This window comes from Pagrus major, chromosome 15, assembly GCF_040436345.1.
Source record: "Pagrus major chromosome 15, Pma_NU_1.0".
In the NCBI taxonomy this organism is placed as follows: Eukaryota; Metazoa; Chordata; class Actinopteri; order Spariformes; family Sparidae; genus Pagrus; species Pagrus major.
Window position 1 is genome coordinate 6,336,158 of NC_133229.1, and position 23,327 is coordinate 6,359,484.

The 23,327-nt window shown below is 38.7% G+C and overlaps 1 protein-coding gene across 1 annotated transcript; it reads left to right on the forward strand.

Annotated features, from left to right (window-relative positions):
- The first annotated feature begins 5,656 nt into the window (after positions 1-5,656).
- Positions 5,657-19,475, forward strand: cdhr1a (cadherin-related family member 1a). The gene is made up of 17 exons (XM_073482548.1): positions 5,657-5,735; positions 6,468-6,563; positions 7,082-7,227; positions 7,359-7,409; positions 7,529-7,618; positions 7,776-7,862; positions 8,480-8,596; positions 9,298-9,441; positions 10,135-10,213; positions 10,305-10,405; positions 10,753-10,956; positions 11,689-11,841; positions 11,956-12,120; positions 13,323-13,390; positions 16,426-16,654; positions 16,753-17,010; positions 18,924-19,475. The coding sequence occupies exons 1-17, from the start codon at positions 5,657-5,659 to the stop codon at positions 19,473-19,475; spliced, it is 2,619 nt and encodes an 872-aa protein (XP_073338649.1).
- Positions 19,476-23,327: the final 3,852 nt, after the last annotated feature.

Sequence of the window (23,327 nt, forward strand, 5' to 3'; positions counted from 1 at the left end):
AGCTGAAAGCACACATGCAAATAGTGAATGGAATGGACACTACATTAGACATGTGCAGATACTGTACAATCCCCTAAGAGTTGATATAGTTGTCTTGTTGTGGAGAACTTCTGTGAGTAATTAATACAGTGTAAAGATAACAGCTGATCTGCACTGTGCACAAATCTATAATAATAAATACATTGATAAATACTTCCAAACCTACTGCGCTCATGTAAATGCACAGTAAAATCAATGGGAGTACTTTTTATACTTTGATGGTCCACCACCAGTTTTTCACCACTTGGGGGCAGCAGTGTAAAAGAGTGTAGAGTACAGAGCAGCTTATCAAAGAGTCCAGGAGCACAGGCTTAGTTTGAGAATCAGCGGGCAACATGATGAACATCAGTATCATGTCAAAGTCACCTACACAAATATTTGATTCACCATATTTTTTACCAACTGCACTTCTATTGTTCTGTTTGTTGATGTGCATTTGATTGAAATACATTATGGAGCATACAAAGTGAATTTTGTTCATTGAGAGCCTCTACTATAGTACTGAAGAGTCTTGGTTTGCTTTTAACTAAAGGGTTCTATATTAATCTTTTTTTGGGGGGGGTGGTATATCTCAGTTTGTACGTTGTGAACTAGAAAACCAATTCTTCCATTTGATTTCATACGTTTAATACTTTTCTTTATTTGGATGTATTTGTATTACTGTTGCAGGCATGAAGTTATCATTTCCTTATCATGCAGTTCTGATGACAACCTGCTAAGGCCACAAGGTTTTGCTGAAATCATATCAAGACCCATAATGCATGACTGACATGTTGATAAATGATCTGATCACCACGGCAGATTGCTGTTAGTGGTCATCTCAGCCCAGACGACTCCTGCAGAAGTAGTGTGTCATATATTTTAGGGTTTTGCATGATTCATGAGTCCGTGCATTACTATGTTAGCACTCTGTGAGGTTTATGAAATGAAAAGGCTGTTAACCTACAGTATACCCTGCATGGAGAGATTAAAGGAGTGACCTAGTTTTAGAGTGGACCTGGACTAAAAGCAAACCTCTGCCCTTGGCAAACCACACTAGAGATTATTAATAATAATCCAAAATGGTAAAGCTGAATTGGGTATCTTGACAACAGGTGCTCTACAGACAGAGTGATCCCGTATGACACAAGTACTGTCGACTACAAATTGTTCAAAGTTTCCCTTTCTATTTTTGATCCGGTGAATCTCATTTTTCCAAGTGAACACCAGGATTTCTTTTGTAAAGTATTTTTAAAAAACAGGAGGGATTTACTGAGGAAGTATTTTACTCTGAAAACTGTTCTTTATTTGTCAACGAATGCAGATTAAGTATATGACTGATTTAATGATTCTTTTGATGTATATGATGGGTATATTTTTTGTATACTCAGGATTCATGTAATCCAAAATGTTCTTGACGTCTTAGAGATAAACTGTGATTTGGCCCTCTACATGCTCAGCTGACATTTTTATGGACCCTCACGTTTCAGAGACATGAACCGGACCGGAGCCAAACTAATTCTACTTGCAGCTTTCTCTGTCGACATCTCTTCTTGGTGAATGGCCAAAAACGTGCTCGAAACTTCAAGCACATAATGTGATCATTCACAGCAAGCTCCAATGTTGGTGAGGAAAACATTTCTAATATTATAACTCTACATCATTTAAAGATAAAATATATACTTCAAGTATTATTCAGTTCTGATAAATAACTGAGCACATAGGGTACAGAATTGTGTTTTGTTTTTACTTTAAATCACACTATTATTTTATATTTTTATAATGCACTAGCCCATATTTATTGAAGCCCTTTTAATTTTAACTATCCACTTGAGTACCTGTGTAAATATGTGTTATTTGTGTTTTTGTTAGGTGTTATGTGCTGCTTTGTTTATATGTTGTGTAGCAGTGGCAGACGAAGGTTGTGTAATGTTTAATGTATAATTAAGGCAATGGCAGTCAAACTGGCAGTTTTTACTCCATGGCTAAGCAAGTCTGAGATGTCCTCGAAGTGTGTTCCAGATATCTACAGTTTTTACAGCAGGTTCACCAAGTCTGGATTTAATTCTAGGAACAATCGGCAGATGGCTGCCAGCTGACCTGAGAGGTTGAGCTGGTTGATATTGTACCAGACTTTCCTTGATGTGTTTCGACCCAGAGAAAGAAGACCTCTGATCTTTATTTATGATTGTCTCGTGATGTAACAAAGAAGAAAACATATTAGTACCCATCATATTTCATCCTCTGCTGCTCTTGATTCCTTGAATTTTATTTGTTTTCATGTGGATGCTAAACCCTTTAAGGGTGATATCCTTTTAAAGTAGGACCGTGACTGAAGTGGCCCATCTGGTCAAGGCACAGCATGAATTGAGACATTGCGTCTCATTGCATCGTGTCAGTGGCTGATTCATACTGATACAAACATTTCAGGATACACTGAGCCTGTTTAGACAGCAGGTTTGGCCTTGTCTATTGATGACAGTAATCCAAATCAAATGATGCACATGCAAGCTGAAGTGATAAGCATCTCCCTGAAATTTCCCCATGGACAGCCTTAATGGCTCTGTCCCCAACAGGAACAAAGAGGTCAGCGTGTGTCGCTGTGATTGAAGGCACGAGATTAGAAACTAAGAAGATGACTACAGATGAGCAGTGAGCTTTTATCTGTATGAGTTTTTCATACAGTTATCACTGCGTAGACACTTGCACTTTTAAGCTTCAGTGACAGGTTTTCACTGCGATGTATGTCTGAAGGTTTAAACATTTTAACAAAGGTCAGGTTCACTATGACAGATGATGACAGATGATCTGTTTGTGAACTCACGCAACGTTGCACACAACATGTGCACCAGTCAACCGTGCGGCTGCTTGTAGCTACATTATGTGTGCTAATTGTGCTTTACATTTCTGTCTGATGGAGCCTTTGTGACCACAGACAGGCTCTGTGCATTACAAGATGAGGGGAGATTAGAGCACAGTGGGTTAATCTTTAGGCCTGCCATCTGCCAGGACTATGAGAATTAAAGCTGAAGCCACGGCCTTGAACATACAGAAGTGACCTGACAGGTGATGTTTTCTGTGTTGGCATCATGTGAAAGTTGTGCATATTCTACTTGAAAGGGTGTAAATATCAATGATATGTCTTGGAATAAATTGCACATCAGGTTTCCAATCTGAAAGAACTCTCTGCACATGCAGGGAGTTCGCCAGAGGTCACTGAGTTTACTTTGATGTTCCTGAAAATGAACGTTTTAACGTAATTTTCATTCTGTATGAGCGTGTTGCTCGTGTTGCTCTTTTTCACCGCCTGTGACTGTGTTGCAACGCACAGTTGAAAGCAAAGTTCGTGCACCAAGCAGCCACTGAGCCCATTCTAAATACTGTACATTTACCCGTACCACCCAGATTATACAGCAGATTTAATTTCAGTATGAGAATGGACTGTAAAAGGTTTATTGTGTGAGTGTGTGTGTATTGTATGTAAATCCTCTTGCATGCAACATGTTTTAATGGTGTGCAAGTGTTTTGTTTGTGTACGTGACATATTGGTTTTTCAGTAGAAATGGCTAAATATAACATCTGTAATGATTTTATTTTACACTACTTCTATCCCGCATTGATTCTTGGTCCCAAAGATGTAATAAAAGAATGGGTTTCCTTGATTGCGGGTCATACAGAAGAAGATAGTTCAAACAGGGTAAGTATTTTGATTTAATAAGTCTATGTTTAAAGAATAAGTTAAAAGGATTCACTCATTATCTAGTTAACCTCATGCTGATGGAAAGTCAGGTGAAGTTTTGTAGTCCATAAAACATTTTCTTCATACTCCTTACAGCTCATCCACCTTAATCCAGTTGTCTGGAAGCCCAGAGATACCAAATTGATTTGAAAAGATGTTATTTACATCCTTGATGCACGGTTAAGCTTGTGCACCCACTTTAAGCAGGGTGTATGCTAACGCTTTTAGCTACACTGAGGAGTTCTGCTTACAAAAGGGTATACATATTGGATTTTCAAATGAATTTGGAACCTTGGGGATTCCAGAGACTTGGATTTACACGATGATGTATGGAGACATTTTATGAGATTTTTTTCCCAAGTCTCCAGCTACTTTCAGTTGCTTAGGAAGTGTTGTAACCAGAAATGTGTTGTGGACTACAAAACTTCCATCGGCATGGGAGTGAGTAGATTATGACTGAATTTTTATTTTTGGGTCAACTTTTCCTTAGGAAGAAAAAAAAGAGGATCATTGATCATCTTGGTCATTTAAATTCACCCACTGTTTCTTTGGATTAACGAAAAAGATTTTTAGTCGTTAACTAACTCATAAACATTAAGACATATTATCGACGGGGGTCAGTGTGTATAAAAAGATGTTCCCAGTAAAATGGAGGACCACTGAGTTTATATTATACAATGTTTAAAGTTTACCTCCGGGTGACAAATAAGATTATCAAACAAGAGGAGATTAGCCAGCTGCAGTGCCCAAAATACCATTCAAATAGTTAATCAGTGGGGTTTTGAATCAAAGAGACTCTACACACTGTTGACATAGTGAACATGGAAACAAAGAAACAAACATGCAATCAAACAAAACACAAAACTTGTATGTAAAATCCAGTCCACACATTCACTTCATGACCGCCACCATAACATCCACACAGGAGCTGTAATCTCATCAGATCATTCCCTGCCGTCATCAACTGCACATCATCCTCTGTTTCATGGTTATCCTATTAATTGACTAAATAGTGGAGTTTTTCTATTTTCCTAAAACAACAGATGGTTGTGGAGTGCACAGCAGATGGCACTGTATACAATACGGGTAAAACGCTGACCAGTATGATGGTATAGATTCTGCATCATTTTAATCCCTCGACTTCATCCACAACAGAGTCGGTCACAGGACTTTATATAAAATAGTTTAGTGAAAGGGCAGATCACAGACGTTATGCTGAATACAGAATTATCATCCATAAAAGAGCAACACACTGTTTGTTATAGTGTAAACTGTATGTTAAAACAACTGATTTAGCATTTATTAAGATTTTCAATGAAATGACAGCATTTATTGCAAATACAGTAGTTGTATCAGATTATAGAATAGCATTGAGACACTGACAAGTATAAGTTGCAGGAAAAAATTATTAATTGACGATCATAATAATGTCTTTACGGAAAAGAGATACTTTTATATTGCACCTTTCTACAAACTCTCTAGATGTATTATTTTTTAAATATGATTTGTCTACACAAAAATGTTAGCAATATGACCTTAAAGCTTGCTTAAAATCAGACACAAGCATTTTTTCTACAAAGACAAAACCAGAAAATAGCATATTTATTAATTTATTAGTTGTAATAATGAAAGTCTTTCTACAACAAAATCCAAATTATGTAAAAAAAAAAGTGTAATGTATACCCATCCATCATCTGCAAAGTTGCGGTATATCTTTGTTTTGAGCCATCCTCTGTGGATTCTGTTGGACTGAGACGGCCCAGGAGTGACTCTTAAGATGTGTCATTGGATTAGCATGTGAGCACCTGCCTTTTGCCTCCTGCAGTCGCCCACAAACACCTTGAGAGCTGCTTCTCATGTACAGGACTCTCGACGAAGCCGTGTTCATGGTGCGGTTTCATGACTTCATTCTTTAGGATGAAGAATGTAAAGATTTCACATCTGCTGCTCCTTTTGGTGTTCGTTCACGCCTGCTTTGGTAAGTTTCACACTGCTTACAGTGTTGCTGTGATCAGATTATGAATGCTGTTCTGATACATTTGAGAGCCTCTGGGTTGATTGTAAATTTCTTTCAGTTTATAATTGAAGTCTATTCTGTTTTCAAATCATTCTCTTGCCTGATTTGTTGCTCTTAAAGGTGCATGTCAGTTTATACTCTCTATGTGATTATTTTATTGATATTGATTTGTTTGATGTATGGATTTGGTTTCAAAGGTAATGTGACATTAAAAGACAGGTAACCTATGAATTAAAACGGCATTGTTTCAACCACCAGAGATCTCTGGTCTATGTATAGAAAGGTATCTTAAGAGGTTGACGTAACTCACTTGTAATCCCAGTCAAAGTTTCAGAGGGGGCGTACATGCTGCATAGGCAACCTGGTTTCTGTCACTCTTTGATAAACAACAACCATTGTGACCATGAGTGACAATTACAAAATAATGCTAAATACTAAAACATAGTATAACAGTAGCAAAAGATTCTTGCAAACTGGCTCATGTAATCTAATGGACCAAACAGCAACATCTATCTTAAGTTTGCTATTATTAGCAACCATTAGCCGCCATAAAACGACCCGTTATTCAAGACCAATTAAGACTGTTGCATCAAAACTCCTGAGAGTAATTCAACTTTCAGTTTGTAAGAGAATATTTTTGTTGTTTCCTCATCACAAAGCTTTTAATGGTGTTTTCCACATCCCTGTCCTCAGCACAAGCAGATTTTGCACCCTATTTCTACGACAATGGACCCTACAGCCACAATGGGAACCTGGCACTGTTCAGCCTCTCAGAGGACACGGCTGTCGGTGAGATCAACCTCTGACATACAGGACATTTAGTGTGGACGGCTAATAGGCCACTGCACCAACCAATCAACAAAATGGCATGTTTTTGTTGCCAATATATCTGAGAGTCCAGGATGTTAAATAGTCTTTGATAGATGAACAGATGCTGTGTGGCATGTTTGTACTCACACTAACATGCTCATCTGTCTGAGCCACCTGTTGAGGTGAGGGACAGTTTGCTGGCTGTGAATGTGAAGCAGCTGTCCCTCTACACCTTCCATCAGTCAGGGTACTTATTGTGCAGCTGCATACTATGTCAGCGCCTTGTTTGTTCAACAGCAGTTTTGCCCAAACAATCGATAAACTACCCTCATTGATTTGTGGTTAGAGGCGGCACATTTTGCATTCAGAACCAGCTTATCAAATGTTCTCGGTACCAGGAACACACATACACATTTTTTTGTGTAAAATCATCAAAATATGTCTGAACCTGTTAACAGCTGAGGTTAATATAAGTAAATTATGACTTCTTCTTTTAGGTACACAGATCTACAGTCTCAATGGCACAGACCCTGAAGGCCAGGAGGTGAGGTACGGCCTGTCTTTTGATCCAGGCTCCAAAGAATACTTCAGGGTCGACCCCGTTTCCGGGAACATCACACTGGTAGAACAGCTGGACAGAGAGGTAAACTCAACGTAGGCGTCAGAGGGCATTAGGGCAGACAGAAAAAGTTCAATCTGACTTTAAACTTTACCATATAATTTTTTTTTAATCATGTATGTCTTCATATTTACATGTTTTCCATCTCTGCTCAGAAACAAGACTCTATTGATGTCCTTGTCAGCATCACAGATGGGCGAAGCAAGGTCAGCATCTAGCTCAATGTATGATTGTGCCTTTTATTGTCATCCCTTATAATGAATGAAACTAAAACAAACTTGAACATGTTTCATGTGTTTTCTTGTCTTCATCCTCTTCTTTTCAGGTTGTGGAAAGAGTCACAATATTTGTAATGGATGCAAACGATGAAAAACCGGATTTCCAAAACATGCCGGCAATCATTGATGTACTGGAAGTAAGTTAAGCAAAAAGTATATGTCAATCTCTCTACGTTAAAATGAAATATTACTGTAAAATTATCTTATTAACTTATTAATTGATAAGTTAACGTGTGTTGCATCATTTATTTTTAAGCCCTGTATGTTGTAACCTGACTCATTTTCACATTTTAGACAACAGAGTCTGGCAGCAGCATCTACAAAATCGAAGCGGTGGACAGGGACACAGGCTCAGGTGGCTCAGTCACCTACTACCTCCAGGTATCACTGCCCAATCAAATCCAACACAGGTCCAACTTCTGCCATAAATCAATACTGTATGAAAAAATAAGCACAGAGAAAACCTTCCTCAGGGTTTATCAGCATGTAACGTAAATGATGTAGAAAACGAGGTAATATCAGTGAGATTCTCTGGTGCTGTGTATATCTGTGCCTGAATATGCTGCAGTCATTATGAGAATAAGGATTAAATCACAATCACATTTGTGTCAGGTAGTGGAGGCTTAGAGGGCTGCTTTGGCTGCGGGTAGCAGCGACTGTTAGTTTGCACTTTGGACTATTAGGACCAAAGAACAGCTGGCCTGGAGTGACAGTGATGAGTGAGGCACATCTGGACACAGCAGCTTTCACCTGCTTGCGCTGTCCTTGAGCATATAGGCTCTTTACATCCAGATGGACTGTGTACAAGATGTGGCCTAATTCAAGTAACTACTTAGTGTTTTAATGCAGCTATCTGACCCCTTTTTCATGATATCTCACGTGAGTGGTTGTAAATGGAGTTTAGGAGTTTCAGCGACAAGCTTTTTTACTCGTGTGACCTGAAATGTGTCTCTGTGTGTGCTTTTAAAATCCTGCTTCTGTCCTGTTCTCTATTACAGAATCCTCAGCCCGCTCTGTTTGCCATCGACAGACACAGCGGTGTCCTTCGTATCAAATCTGGGGAAATGTTGGACTATGAGAAGACAAAGACACATTTTGTCACTGTCGTTGCAAAGGTAAAGGGTGTATCAAAACTCATGAAAGGCTTCCGTCATGCAATAGTGTACTTTCATTTTTAATATAAAGGTATCTTGTGGAGTTTTCGGTGGTGGTGCGTGAAGATTTGTAATTTGCAATTATTTATATGAAATATGGATGGAGCTGCTGGGTCTGAAATGCCTTTAACCAGCATTCTTTCTAATGACCAGCAGTGGGCGATTCCAGTGGTTGCCAAGAGAACTTTGATCGTAAGCTTATGAGAAAAAGACGCTACTTCTCTCTTGATCTATTACCTCAGTAAACAGTTTCCTAATGAGTTTATGGCCTCATTTGCAAGTTCCAAGTCTTCTACAATTCAGCACGATGTTTATTTTGTAAATGATGGTCCCATTTAGAGTAAAATAGATGATAAAGCTGGGTATGCTCTGGAGCGTCTCTACCACGGTGTGTCCTCGGGTTCTCAGTCAGATCTTAACAGGATATTCTTTAAAAAGTGGGCGACAGCTTGTAGTTCAAAACTGAGATATAAGTCACATGTCATGTCTCCACCAGTTCTTTGCCTTTTAATCAAAATAAAATTACATTTCAACTTTAAAATGTATTAATATAGCTTTGTAAACCAGCATATATAACTATATATAGCAAAATTAGAATAATCTTGTTTGGAGATTATTTTTTTTGAATGTAAATCCAAACTGTACATGACTTTTTGTTTCAGGATGGTGGTGGTAATTTTAATGGCAAGGAGCAGTTCATGTCATCATCGGCTACCCTGACGATCAACGTGATCGACGCACAGGACACTCCGCCATCTTTCATTGGGACGCCATATTTTGGCTACATTTATGAAATCTCAGTGCCGGTGAGTAAGAAAACATCCTTCACTGACATTCTGCTTAACTGTCTGCACACATCTCTAAACCTTTTGCAAAGTTCTTATAATGTACGTCACATGTTCAATTTACAAGGCGAAGCAAGACATGGCAACGTAATATAGTGAATGCAATTTATTTCTACATTCAGAGTATAAAGAGGAACCAACAAAAGAGCCCAAAACCCAAGTCAGCATTATCTCATCACACAGCTTTAATTGCTGGCATTTTACATTAATGCCAATGCTGCCTTCTCACAGCAGGCGGAAGCCACATTATCTCCTCTGTTACAAAATGTCACTGCAGTATCACATCAGAGGAGAGAGATTACAGGTCTGACTTTCATCCAAAGGAAATAATTAGGACACTGACATTTCAATGTATCTTTGAAGACTCAGTGAACATCAGGTGCTGAAGACATTTCCTTTTTTATGTTTTTTTGACCAGTTGTGCATCTGATGACTCATCTTCTGCTTCCTTTTTGTCTATACCATCAGTTTTTGAGTTATGTAATGTTAAGAGTGACATATAAGAGTTGTTTACTGGAGAAATATATAAATACAGTATATTTTACAGCTGTATAGAAGCTCATTCATATATCCAGCTTACTTAACCACAGTTTATTCATTCTTGTTTCACTGTTGATTTAAAAGCAAAACCCTTCTTATGATCTTTTCCCATAGGGATCTGAAATATTCACTGTTTTAGCCAAAGATGGTGATGTGGGAAACCCTAATCCAATCCGTTATTCCTTTGAAGAAGGTAAGCATTTCACTCAACAGAGATTAAAATAAAAAGATTTTTTACATGCTTTTGCATGCTTTGTCAACATGCTCATCTGTTGTCTCGCCAGGTGACAATGGTGTTTTTCACATCAATAAGACAAGCGGTTGTATCACCCTGCTGACTCTCCCCATTTATCTGAAGAGAGAAATCTTTAACATTAAAGTCAAGGTAAGTTGTGGTTCATTCATCAATTCAGTTTGACTGTAAATAACACCAGACTTACATTCTCTTTAGCATCAAACAAGCAGAGCCTGAAAGCCTCTGTAAGCTACTTTCAAATAACTTGGAAGTAGAGAGAAGACCTTTTTATTGTTGTTTTTACTTTTTTGCTTGTATCCATCTGTATGAAAGATTGTACAGTAAATTGCATTTTAAATTTGAATTGTTGCAATAAATTCATTAATTGAATGAACAATGGTGCAAAAAATCTGCACAGAAAACAAGATACAATTTAGATGAGATAACCTAGCAATTACCTGAATTGGACCTGCAAAACTCTTACCCGTTGTGTCCAGGCATCAGAAGTCAGTCCTGAAGGCAGACTCCTGGACTACGGGGTGGCTATGGTGGTGATCCGAGTGGTGGACCTGAACAATAATCCACCTACTTTCTACGGAGAAAAAGGCCCACAGAACATGTTTGAGTTGACCATGTTTGAGCATCCACCGGAGGGAGAGATACTCCGGGGGCTGAAAATCACTGTCAATGACTCCGATCAGGTGTGAGGACCAACATTATCTTCTATATTGACTTTGATTTGTGTGAAACAATCAGATAGTTGCTGATTTCGGTGATGTTTTACTGAACATGTATCGTCTTATCATCACCATTAAAATGTGCCTCAGCTAGGAGAGAGGAACAGCGACTGTTATTATGTCATAACACTCATTACACTGTTATCTAACAAGAAACGTATTTAATCAACGTTCACTGTGCCACAACATTGAGTTCACTCTGCCTCTCTGTCCACGAAATGACTCTAAGCCTGCTATTATCACAGACAATCCTTTTAAAATCATAAAAGAAAATTGAAAGCGAGCCAACACAAATTAAAAGGTACTCCCTAACTATGTCATTTGTCAGCTTATGCAAGTATGTTAGCAGCTTCTTGTATGAGCCTCATCCAAATGATGTTTGCCAAATGTATTCTCTGATAATACTGTTACAACATCAGGGCGAGCTCTCTCTGTGTCCACTGGTATTATATTTCACCAAGAATATTACAGCTGCTACTGATATCCTATTGATTTCTCATACATTACTGTGATAATGAAAACATACAAAGCTTTTATATTGATTGAAAGGACTATATACTGCATGGATTATACTGTATGTTTGTTAGTGACAAATGCAGATTACTATAAATAGGTTCATGCATAGATAACGTAACAACTGTCCTTTTCACTGATGAGACATCCTGAATAATATAATGATGTTTTGTGTTCCTGCAGGGTGCGAATGCTAAATTCAACCTGAGACTGATCGGACCAGGGAGGATGCTGCGGGTCGTCCCTCAGACTGTTCTCAATGAGGCCCAAGTCACAATCTTAGTAGAAGACTCCGCTGCCATGGACTATGAGAAAAACCATTTTCTCACATACAAGGTGCACAGCAGCAGATTGAAATGGGGTTAAAGAGCACACATGCACACATTTCTCAACAAATCGCACCTGCTTCTGTTGCATTGATTTATTTCCAATGTTTCTTCCACACTTTAGCTTCTTGCAGTTGAGATTGACACACCCGAGAGATTCAGCGCCACCGCAGACATTGTCATTCATCTGCTGGACACCAATGACAACGCTCCCAAGTTCTCCTCTGATTATTACATCGCCAGAATTCCAGAAAACTCACCTGGTGGCTCCAATGTGGTTTCAGTCACGGTGAGCAAGCCTTCATCCCATCTAAAAATACATGCCATCACCAGTGTATGTTATGAGCCAAAGACGAATGCTGATTTGAACAAAATGCCCAAGAGGGCCATTAATTCCCTAAATGTAGACTTTTTGGTTGGTTGGTTGGGGGTTGGGATAATATGTGAAAACATGTAGATAAAAGCTAGGCGAGGTAAGCTGCCAGATGGCTATCACTTTCATTTTGTTGTGTAACAGCAAATTCCCAGATTTTTTTTTTTTCCTAATGCTTAGTAGCACATGCAGCTGCAGCACAAAAATATGTGCAGAAACATCACGAACACTTATAAGGACATGATAGATAGATGGGCTTAAGAAAATATTGTAATATTTTTAGGTTCAACACGATATATATGTCCTCAAAAGTACTTTATACATGTTAGGACTGGGTGACAGAATAATAGAATGATAGATAGATAGATAGATAGATAGATAGATAGATAGATAGATAGATAGATAGATAGATAGATAGATAGATAGATAGATAGATGGATAGATGGATGGATGGATGGATGGATGGATGGATGGATGGATGGATGGATGTCCTTCACCCTTGTCAGTTCATATCAGTGCCCTGCAGAGGCTCAAAGCAACAGGGAGGCTCACTAATAAATCCTGCCCTTGCGTGAACACCACAGAGGCTCATTTCCTTGATCCCAGGCAATTTCAATCAGATAAAAGAACAGCCAACAAGTGACCTTGGACTCACGGAGACAGCGAACAGGCATCCCTGCAGCGACAGACAGACAGATTAGCTGACGCCAATGATGATGATGATGATGTTCCTATGACATCAAAAAAAAATCAGTCTTTTTATAGCTGACCTCTGTAACATCATGTTCCAATCCCGCGCAGATTCATTCAGTTTGCTGATCCACGGCGGCAGACAGTTCTCTTTACTCTCATTCAGTTTAATACAAACACATCTAATATCAATATTTGGAGGTTTATCAGAAGTATGAGGTAGAAAGTTAAGAGAGGCCCGGCTTGAACCCAAAATAATGCCAGGAAATGGGGGGATATGCCTTAGCTGACTGAGCCACACATTTGACTAAAATTCCCAAAGAGGAGCTGCAGATTATCCTGACTCCTGTCAAAGTCATGTTGAACTGACCTAATTTATGCAAGTCCTACAAACAAACTCAGAACATAGTTGATCTGTTTGTTTACAGGCTACAGACCCAGACTCAGGACCTTGGGGTGAAGTGAAGTACTCCATCTATGGATCAGGGGCTGACTTGTGAGTATACGAATGTAACTTAAAGTATTATTTTTTTTAGTTTATTCCTTTCCTTCAGTGTTTATAGGTTCTTGTGCATGTAAAAGCTCTTGAAAGTTAAAAAGGTCAAAGTCTGCACCAACAGAAGCTCCTCTCTCCCACAGACAACACTGCTCCTGAAACACCTCGTCAGTAGTCCCACCTTTAAATTCCTCTCATCCTCATAACAATGTAATTCTGTCTAGATATTTAGATGTAATATTTCAACCACAGTGCTAATAAACATCACACATTTAATGACTGACATTTACCTATAAGTGCTTCAGCTGTCGTGCTGTCAAAATAAGAGTAAGAATAAGTAAAAATCTAAATCTGTCTAAGATTTAGATTTTCTGCCCAAGAAGAAGAAATCTATTGTAGATTCCAACCAAACGAGTTGGCAAGGTTCAAGTTTATTGTCATGTAATAAAGTTAATGTCTATGTAATGGAATTTATGCCCTGGTTTTCTCAGCCTCTAAAACTATATGAATGAAGATTAATGAAAGATGATTAAATAAGAAATCAGAAATCCCACAAAGTAATAAATCACTGCGAGTTACATAAGGTGCCCAGTGTTTATTATTCTGTCTGGGTAAGTGTCTTTGAGGCAGCTGGTCTGAGCTCCAATGTCCTGTAAGCGTTTTCCAGGGGGAAGGAGTGAGAGCAGACCATGTGCTGGGAGGCTGGTGTCCTTCAAACCCTGTTTTCAATGTGCCAGACTACCTCTCTGTCCCCTCCCCTGACTCTTTTCACTGGTCTCTGTGTAGTGACAATGTGCGGGGAGGAAATTAGGTGGTGATGTTCCAGCAAATGAAAGTGAAAACACACAAACGCTTATACAACATTATTAGCAGTTAATACCCTGAGTATTTGTCAGCAGTAGAAAAACACGCTTTATGAAGAAAAAAATCTAAGGCGCACTAACCTCAAGGAAATAGTTTAATTAAAAGACAGATGTTGGATCTGAGCCTCAATGTAGCATTTTAATTGTAGACCAACATAAACTGCAAAAAACATCTGCCTGAAAGGTGCGCAGGAATATGACAGCAGACTGTTTTTCATATTTGAACTTGGTTGGTTTTATTGCACCTAAGCACTGTAGTCCCTCAGAGGATTTACTGGTATTTTCTCTGAAGTCGATTTTTATTAGATTTCCAGTAGAAGTCTAACCTCTGAGAAAACAGCTCACTGTTCTCTCTTGTTGATTATAACACAGTGCACCAGCAGATTGCCGTTCACATCACTAGAGACAGAGTCCAAAAGATCACCTACATTTTAGGTAAAATGGGTGAAATCTCAACACTGAGATTGCAATTGTTTGAAATTTTTTTTTGTTTTCTCAATCACATTTTTATCTGAACGCCTTAGAGGACCAAAAGACCTGGATTTGAAAACATTCAGAACAGTAAAGCAAAGGAAACCAAAGACAGATGTATGTCAGTAAGGACATTTTGAGTCTGTTCCCAATAGACCATCTGCTTTGCAGTGTAGGTAGAAACTATATTTGGAGCTTTCAGTGGAGATTTTGCGCTCGGTAGCGATGAATTAAAGGAGATATGTGATGTCATATGACAATCCAGGATTTCCAAAATAAGCAGACGAGAGAGATTTGGAACACTTTATCTTAGTGCAGACTTGTTTGGTTAAACCCATTTGGAAACTGTGTCACCTCAGATTACTCTGAAATTCCTCTTTGAACTTGACATTTGTACTGAAGCAGTACATTTCTTGGTTTTGCATCTACAAAAATCTCATATCTCTGACCTTATAGCTTTGAACAGTATCTTGCAGAATACTTCAGCATACACAGGATCATGCAGTCCTGATCTTTGTCTGCTCGCCCTCTGTCTTTGTTAATCCTCTAATGGGATTGGAGGAGAAAATAGAACGCTCTTTACTTCTGGCTACCTGCACGGTGACAGAGTCACTGTAGAGTCACGGAAACTAAACAAGTCAGTCAGTGAAACAGTCTAATTCCACTCTTGCTCTTTCTGTTTACAGTTCAGTCTGTCATGAGTAAAGTTGATTGGAAGATGACAGTAAAGTGATACTTTAAAAGAACAGTTCAACATTTTGGGAAGAACATGTATTTGCTTTCTTTTTAATTGTTAGATGAGACGATCAGCACTCTCGTGTCTGTGTGTTTGGTAAGGCGCTGGAGCCAAGAAGTGATTAGCCTAGCTTAGCATTGTTTGTTTACAGAATTCTAAAAATATTTTTGTGGTTTAAGGAGGAATTAAGTTCTGTGACTATTTTTAATCAAAAAACACCAGCCCGGTATGTTATCTGTGAAGCGTTTGCACATGCTGCAGGCAACCTCACCCTCTGACAAGACCCTGGGAGGTCATGTTGTTTACGAGCACATAACTTTCTGTGAAACCACAAATTGTTGTTTTTACATTGCTGTTTTATGTACAAGGTAAACAAACAAAAAAGAAACAAGTCAGTGAGTTTAAGATGTAATGGTCGGTGAAGTTTGAAAATAGCCAAGCATCTCTTTCTCTCCATCCAGTTTTTATGCTAAGCTAAGCTAACCCAAATGCCTCCTGTATTCGCCAGAATAAATGTTGGCAATGTATATTACTGCAAACATGGATATGTGCAAACTTAATATTTCTTTATGCTCAGTTTTCTACTGACAAGGCTGTGCTAAAGGTCTGGTTAGGTTTAGGCACAAACACCACTTGGCTAGGGTTAGGAAAAGATCATGTTTCTACTTACACAGTTCTGTCACAACAAACACAGCTGGAAAAGCATCCCAACATCTTGTTAAAAACACCAGGTTTTGAGCTGGAAAATGTCCTGACATCTCATTAAAAAGTTTAAACAAACTAGTGAATGAAAGAGAACATCTAGACGAGTGTGATGTGCGACCCATTCCTCCACAATAGCAGTCTTGAGCAAAATGCTCACATCAGAAAATAGACAACATACATTCACGAGACTGTTTGGGAAAACAAATATCAGTATCGCATTCTCCTGAATTAAATGTCCTAAATCACGTCATCATTTACAGGTTCCTGATCCAGCCTGCATCCGGGATCATCTACACCCAGCCGTGGGCGAGCCTGGATGCAGAGGTGAGATCCAAGTATAACTTCTATGTGAAAGCAGAGGACACAGAGGGGAAGTACAGCCTGGCTGAAGTCTTTGTGACTGTGCTCGACCTGAATGACCATCCACCTGCTTTTAATGACAACTTCCTTGAGACGACCATGGTGATTGGAGCACCAGTGAAAATAGAGGTATTCTATTGTGTTATTTACTGTGTCATGAACAGTAAAACTCAAGATCAACGTCAGTATCATTGCATTTTAAATTAAATCTATCTACGTCCACACAGGCTGTAGACGATGATGCAGAAATACCCAACAATGTCATCGAGTATGCCATCATGAAAGCTGATCCAGACAACAACATCTTTGACATCAATGCTGACACGGGGGAGATCATGCTCAAGTCCTACATCAAGTCCATGGCCATCATTCAGAACATCACCAAGCAGAGAGACTGCACCTGGTCGCTGGTGGTGCAGGCCCGCGACCGAGGCCAACCGTCCTTCAGCACCACGGCAGTCGTCAAGATCGACGTCACTGAAGCTGTAAGTATCAACAGAGTAGATGAGTAGTCAATTAAACCTATACGATACCATATGATGACTTCTACTGTTTTTTCCTGAAGTAATACACTTCAAATACAAAAACAAAAAATGGAATGTTAAATCAGGGTTTATTTGTTAGTGACAAGAATACATTCATCATTTCATGCTAATGCTTCTCAGATGTCACTTTACTTGTAGCTACAGGTTACGAGAACCATATAGAAAAAATTATTGTAGCAGTTCTGCTTCTTTATCCAACAAATCCTGGTGAAATTTATTTGCACCACATAATTTCAATTCATCTGTATTTTAAAAATAGATAGAAATTTATATTTTTTAGTTACAATGTAGTTCTCAGACAAAATAAATCCCCAAAATATAATGTAAAAACATTTTCACGGCACTATAGCAGAGAACATAAAGAACGGATTTGACTGCTCATGCCCTCTATAATCCCAGTAATGAAGATAAGATACAATTATCAACAATTTGTAATGCAAGAGGAGTGGAACTATATTTTTTAGTTAAAATAAAGTGTTAATAGTAAATGTTCTACTTATCTGCATTCCATACTATTACTTTACATCTAGTCTCTATCTCTATTTAGTGCAGCTAAAGTGTAGCTTTTCAGCAAATTAACACATATCACTTGTTTGCTTAAAGGTGCAATATGGAGGAATTGACCGGCTCTTGAATTCTCCAAACAAACAAATAGCAGGCACTGGGCAGCATATCACCGGAACAACCGCTAACTGCTAATTGAAGCTGCAGTTAGCTAGTTAGCTCAGTTAGCTGTGCAGCTAGCGGTCCAGACTGGGGGCTTTGAGAGATATTATGAGAAAGGCCGGGCAGGGGCTAGCTGGTTAGCATGCTAACTTCAGTAGATACCTCTGCAACGCAATACATCGACATCTTTGTCATAACGTCAAAACTCTTATTTCTGCACGGTCTGTTAATAATTTTCGTAATTTTTTTTATGTTTTAAACTAAAACTAACATATTGCACCTTTAAGTAGCAATTACAAATTTGTAATAATAAAACAAATCTCACACGAATGCAATTGTCATGTTTCCAGGTCAAATCCAGATTTGTCTCATACTTCCTGGGCCTAAGGAAACGTCCTGGGGCCGTGTTTGGGATTTGTTTGACCATTGTCACCTTCGCCATTTCACTGACAGTCTTCATTTCAACTCTTATATACTGGAACTCTGTGAAAAAGTCCCGAATACAATCTCAGGGCAAGATCAGAAAGATTAGAGGGAGGCCTGTGCCATAAATGAAGCTTGCCTTGAGATCATCAGCACAGCACAACTGTTGTTTTGACTCTGTGGTAATGAAAATTTCAGACATTCATTTTTTTAAAGGAGTTTGTGGTAGAACAAGGCTGCGTCTGTAAAAGAGTACAGGAGCACAATATAAACTGTCCCTGCAACATTTCCCCATATTTTTTCCCATGTTTTGACTTAGTACTCACATTATAACACCACAACCCTAGAAAACAAATTAGTTCTGTATTTTCATTTTCACATCAATTCATATATTCTCAGATGCTGGATGGTCTCAGCTATGGCTTCCCCAGTCAACCTCTCTGATCTTGTCTTGACAGAACAAAAAAGTAGAACAATGAAAAGTATAATCATCATTTTAGTGGGTTTCATTTGCAAGACATCCACCAGGAAACAGAAACATATTCAGTTTTCATACAAACAGTATTATGGCAGTACATTTGCAGTAATTTTTTTCTGGATTTTAGAGAGTTTTGTTTTTTGCACTTCACATCATTTTTTGGCCAAATCATGAATACATGCAGTAATACAGTACATACACACAACAATTTTTATAAGTTAATCTTTGTGTGACAGACTATGACATCAGTCCCATGGATGTGAACTCTCCCTGTGCTCTTTTACAGACCCAACTCAATGGGGGGCCTTTGGGATCATTTTTGATGCACAATAGAAACAAGCCTTTGCAAATCCTAGGCATGCTTGCTGGTGTGATTGTTTTCATGGTTATAGTCACGGTCATCATCTCCACTGCAACATTCATGCGCAACAAAAAGTCCAACCGGATCCTGCCCAACCGCCGTGTGAGGAGGAGGAAACAGCAACCCTGGAACCTCAAAAACCCCTTCAAGAAACCAGAAAACCCCGGAGAGAAGTTCAGAGTTGAGGAGGAGGAGCGGGAGCCGGAGGTCGTCGTGGAGAACATCAACTATAACAATAATGTCAGCAATGTTGTGAGACAATGGCCCCCACCTCCGCCGCCCTTCGCCCCGTGTCTGCCCCCTCCACCACCACCCTACATCCCAGGGGAGAGGCACTGGGCGGTGCCCACCGTCTCGGCAACGGTGGCAGTAAAACCTAAAAAGAAGCCAGTGGTAACCAGACAGGACACTGTGAACAAAGCGCTGGTCTCAGAGCTCAAGATGAGACTGGAGCAGAAGAGGATGAAACATCACTAGTGCTGGACAGGTAGCACTTTATACTAGGGTGCACATATTAACCATTGACTAGACGCTTATTATCAAGCATAATAGTATTTAGTCATTAGTCATTCATATAGTCAGTCATATAAACCAGTTTTAAAGGCTTATTATGCATGGCTATATTCTACAACTACTAGCCCATTAAATCCACATTATAAAATGAGGTCTTGCTCATAACTAATTCACTAGTAGTTTTACACTTACTAACCAACACAGATTCTTCTAGTGAACTACTTATGAGCAAGACCTCGCTGTAGAATGGAGAACATATCAGTTAGAAAGACTTAAAGGTGTTATTGAGAATATTCAGCCGCTAAATGTGCCATTCCATCTCCCCCTTCCACTGTATTCACCTAACAACAGCACTGTTGTCTAATCATCTGCCCTCAGCTTTGTTGCTAACACTAGCTAACAAACATTAACAGTGGTAATGCTAAGCTAGCTAGCTAACATTACAGTTGCTAACATTAGTTAGCGTTAAGATTCTTACTTGCTATCAACGAGCAGTAATTTGCAGGTTATTGAGGGAATAATCTTAGGTAATGGCCTAGTAGTTGTAGATTTAACGACTAAAAAAGAGGCACTATGCTACTAATAAGCATGTTAATAAGCAACTAGTTAATGGTTAATATGTGTACCCTAATATAAAGTGTTACCACTTGACAAAATATTTTCATCCCAAGGTCCATTTAGTAGCAGTTCTGGAGCTTTCAGGCTGCAGATCCAGTCTGTCCAATTGTCATTGAGGATGTTTTTGCTGTATAAACAAATGGAAATGTTAAAATGTAATTATGAACTTCCACATATCTATTTCAAGATGATGAGCTCCAGAATGAAGCTACGCTAAAAGGACCTCAAGGTGATATTGTTTAGTCGACTGATGTTTCCAAGTACAAGAATGAACTTTGAAATTCTGTGTGTGTGTGTGTGTGTGTGTGTGTGTGTGTGTGTGTGTGTGTGTGTGTGTGTGTGTGTGTTTTCAGAAAGGTTAATTATTCCACATGTATCAATAATGTCATTTTTATGTGATGGTGAAAAAAACTCATGTGTATCCTCGTTCAGATCATGTTTTAAATTCACGACCTTTCATCATTTGTTTCTGGTTGAAGTTTCTGTGTTTGTAACAGATAAGTTCCACCTTTTGAACCATTTGTTGACACACTGGTGGCTTAAAGCTCCTCACCCGAGATCCCTTGTTGGGAATGAAGTTGTTCAGATTCCGACAAGAAGAGAGAGACTGTTTATTTGGAATCCAACCAAGCTCCTTACAAGGGATTTCATGACACTTGGACTGACTAAAGAGATCAGCCAGAGGAGAGGGAACCAAAGTGATCACGTTAGGAAGACCTTTAATCCTTCTGCGCAGGTGTAAAGCACTGTTTAGAGCCTTGTTTTGCAGCAGTCACGAATCACCGTACATTTAATTAAGACTGTTTGTCATTTGTTTACGACTGTATATGTGGTGGTTTAACGTCAAAAAGAACACCTGTCAGGATTTTACTACCAATAAAAGAACGTCATTTGTAATTTCAACAGTGGTGGAAGAAGTATTTTGATCTTTGTGCTCAAGTGCAAAGAAGCAATACCACACAATGAAAGTACAAGTAAAAGTCCTGGATTCAAAATTTTTAGTCAGGTTAAAAGACCATTATGAAAATTACACATAATATTTTTGCTTTTTCACATGTAAAAAACCCCACATCAATGTGCACTGAATATTTTTTCATGTAAACTAAAATTTTAACATGAAGATGTGAAAAAACACAATGTTTGAACTGGACATTTTCACACATTATTTAGCTTTTTCACATATGAATGCAAATTTCCACATGTGAAATTTACATTTTCACATGTGAATGACATACATTCGACATGTAGTAAAATACAGAAGTGTCATCAACAAAATGTTCTTGATGTATCAAAAGTAGACATACTCATTACATAATGTAAAGTGACCCCTGTCAGTGTTATATAATTGTAATAATATGTTCTTATAATTAAGGATGCATTACTCATAGATTCATTTTAACAGTGCATCATCTTTTGTAAATTGATCACAAGTTTCTTTGTTAAACTGCAGCTTTTAACCAGCGATATAAAACTGTACAATTTTTAGATAGTTTAAAATGAAAATTCAGTTCCTGAACATTGTACTTAAATACAGTTTTTGACTAAATGTACCTAGACACTTCCAAATACTGAATCTTAATTTTGGATGTAATTGCAGTTGGATTATTGGCAACAACAAGTAGATAAATTGTGCCTTTTAAAGCGTATTTTTTAACCCTAACCCTTATTCTGCAAATATTCAGGTTACCAGTGTGCCCAGGATTAGAACATACTGAGTCCGGGACACTTAGATCATTAGTGTGCAGCCTTGAAAGCTCTGTAAAACACACAGACAAACAGCCTTGTGTGTCAACAGCTTAACACCTTTTTAATGAGCATGCAAATGTACTCTACTGCCCCCTTCTGGAGACAGTGGAGAGGCTGCTTGAGAGGGACTGACTGACTCAAACTGAAGTTTTTATGGCCTGAGAGGAGATTTTCAAAACAAATCCAAATCAAATCAATTGTATTCATATGGCACAAAATCACAATCACATTGCCTCAGTGGGCTTTGCAATCTGTACAGTGAACAAATGGACAAAGCAGTGCATCCAAACACTGAATAATAGCCATGCAGAACAACATGAATGTGCACAGTTTGGGAGTTAGAATGAGATTCATCAGGGCGGCCTTACACAACAATATTACGTTTGTTGCTGTTTTTTAGTAAAACCTCACCAGATGTTCTGCAAATATGTAATATATTATCCTGATACAAGCCCCTTTGCTCCCCTTAGCTCCAGTATCAATGTGAGCGCTACCAATTATGATGTTACACTGAACCACTCACTGGGTATTTGTGTAGACATCAGGACCAAACATGCACACCATTTCAAAGTTACATAAAACATGAAATTTGCAGATTACACTCTCTAATCCAAGGACCAACTTGTTCATCTTTGTGCAATATTGCATCCTTGGCTAAAAACCAAAACTCCATCTGCCCTGATCTAGTTTGGACGGACAAGATGTGTGTGACTGGCATCGAACTTCCCGCAGCCTCAGCTGGCACATTTTCACATGATGACGCAGAGCGGGGATTATTTTTGTTTTTATTTGACAAAATAAAAACTGCCTCCTAAAGTCAGATTATACATATGCTATTCCACAAATGTGCAAGTGCTGCTGTTTTTTCCAGGTCAGTGCGGTCCCAGAGATTCTTGAGGAAGCCACATTTTGGGTCAAAAATTGTCACGCATAAACACAAAAACTTTTTAGTGTTGCAAGCTGTTAATGCTCTGAAATGAAATGAGGGAATATGAGGAGCAGCCCAAATGATCATGCATTATGCCATGTAAGAGGCAGCTAGGATTACTGGGCTATTTGATAGAGGATTACAGAGTTAAAAGTTGCATTGATGCTTTAGAATGAAAGAAAGCTATGCACAGGGTTCAAAAACCCAGTGATGTGTTTGAAGCAACTGAGGTTCCCAAAAGGTAAATTAGATATTTGCTTTCATGAATAAGAAAACCAATAAAGAAAGCATTATAGTAAATCTTTGAACATCACTGCCCATGAGATCAGCAGCTGGTAGCATACTGTTTAAATGATACACTGCATTATGCAACACAGTGGTTTGTGAGGAGAAAAAATGAGACAAGCGCCAATAGACATGTAATTTATGTGTGGTCTGTGCTGAAATTGAGTGTTTACAGAATCCCCACTGTCTTTTGTCATACACTGTGGATAAGGATTACAACAAAAAGCAGCATCAATCCC

Coding starts and splice junctions, on each gene's coding strand:
- cdhr1a (XM_073482548.1), top strand. CDS start 5,657: ATGACTTCATTCTTTAGGATGAAGAATGTAAAGATTTCACATCTGCTG. Junction 7,863..8,479: donor CAGTCACCTACTACCTCCAG/GTATCACTGCCC, acceptor TCTCTATTACAG/AATCCTCAGCCCGCTCTGTT. Junction 16,655..16,752: donor GAGCACCAGTGAAAATAGAG/GTATTCTATTGT, acceptor ACGTCCACACAG/GCTGTAGACGATGATGCAGA.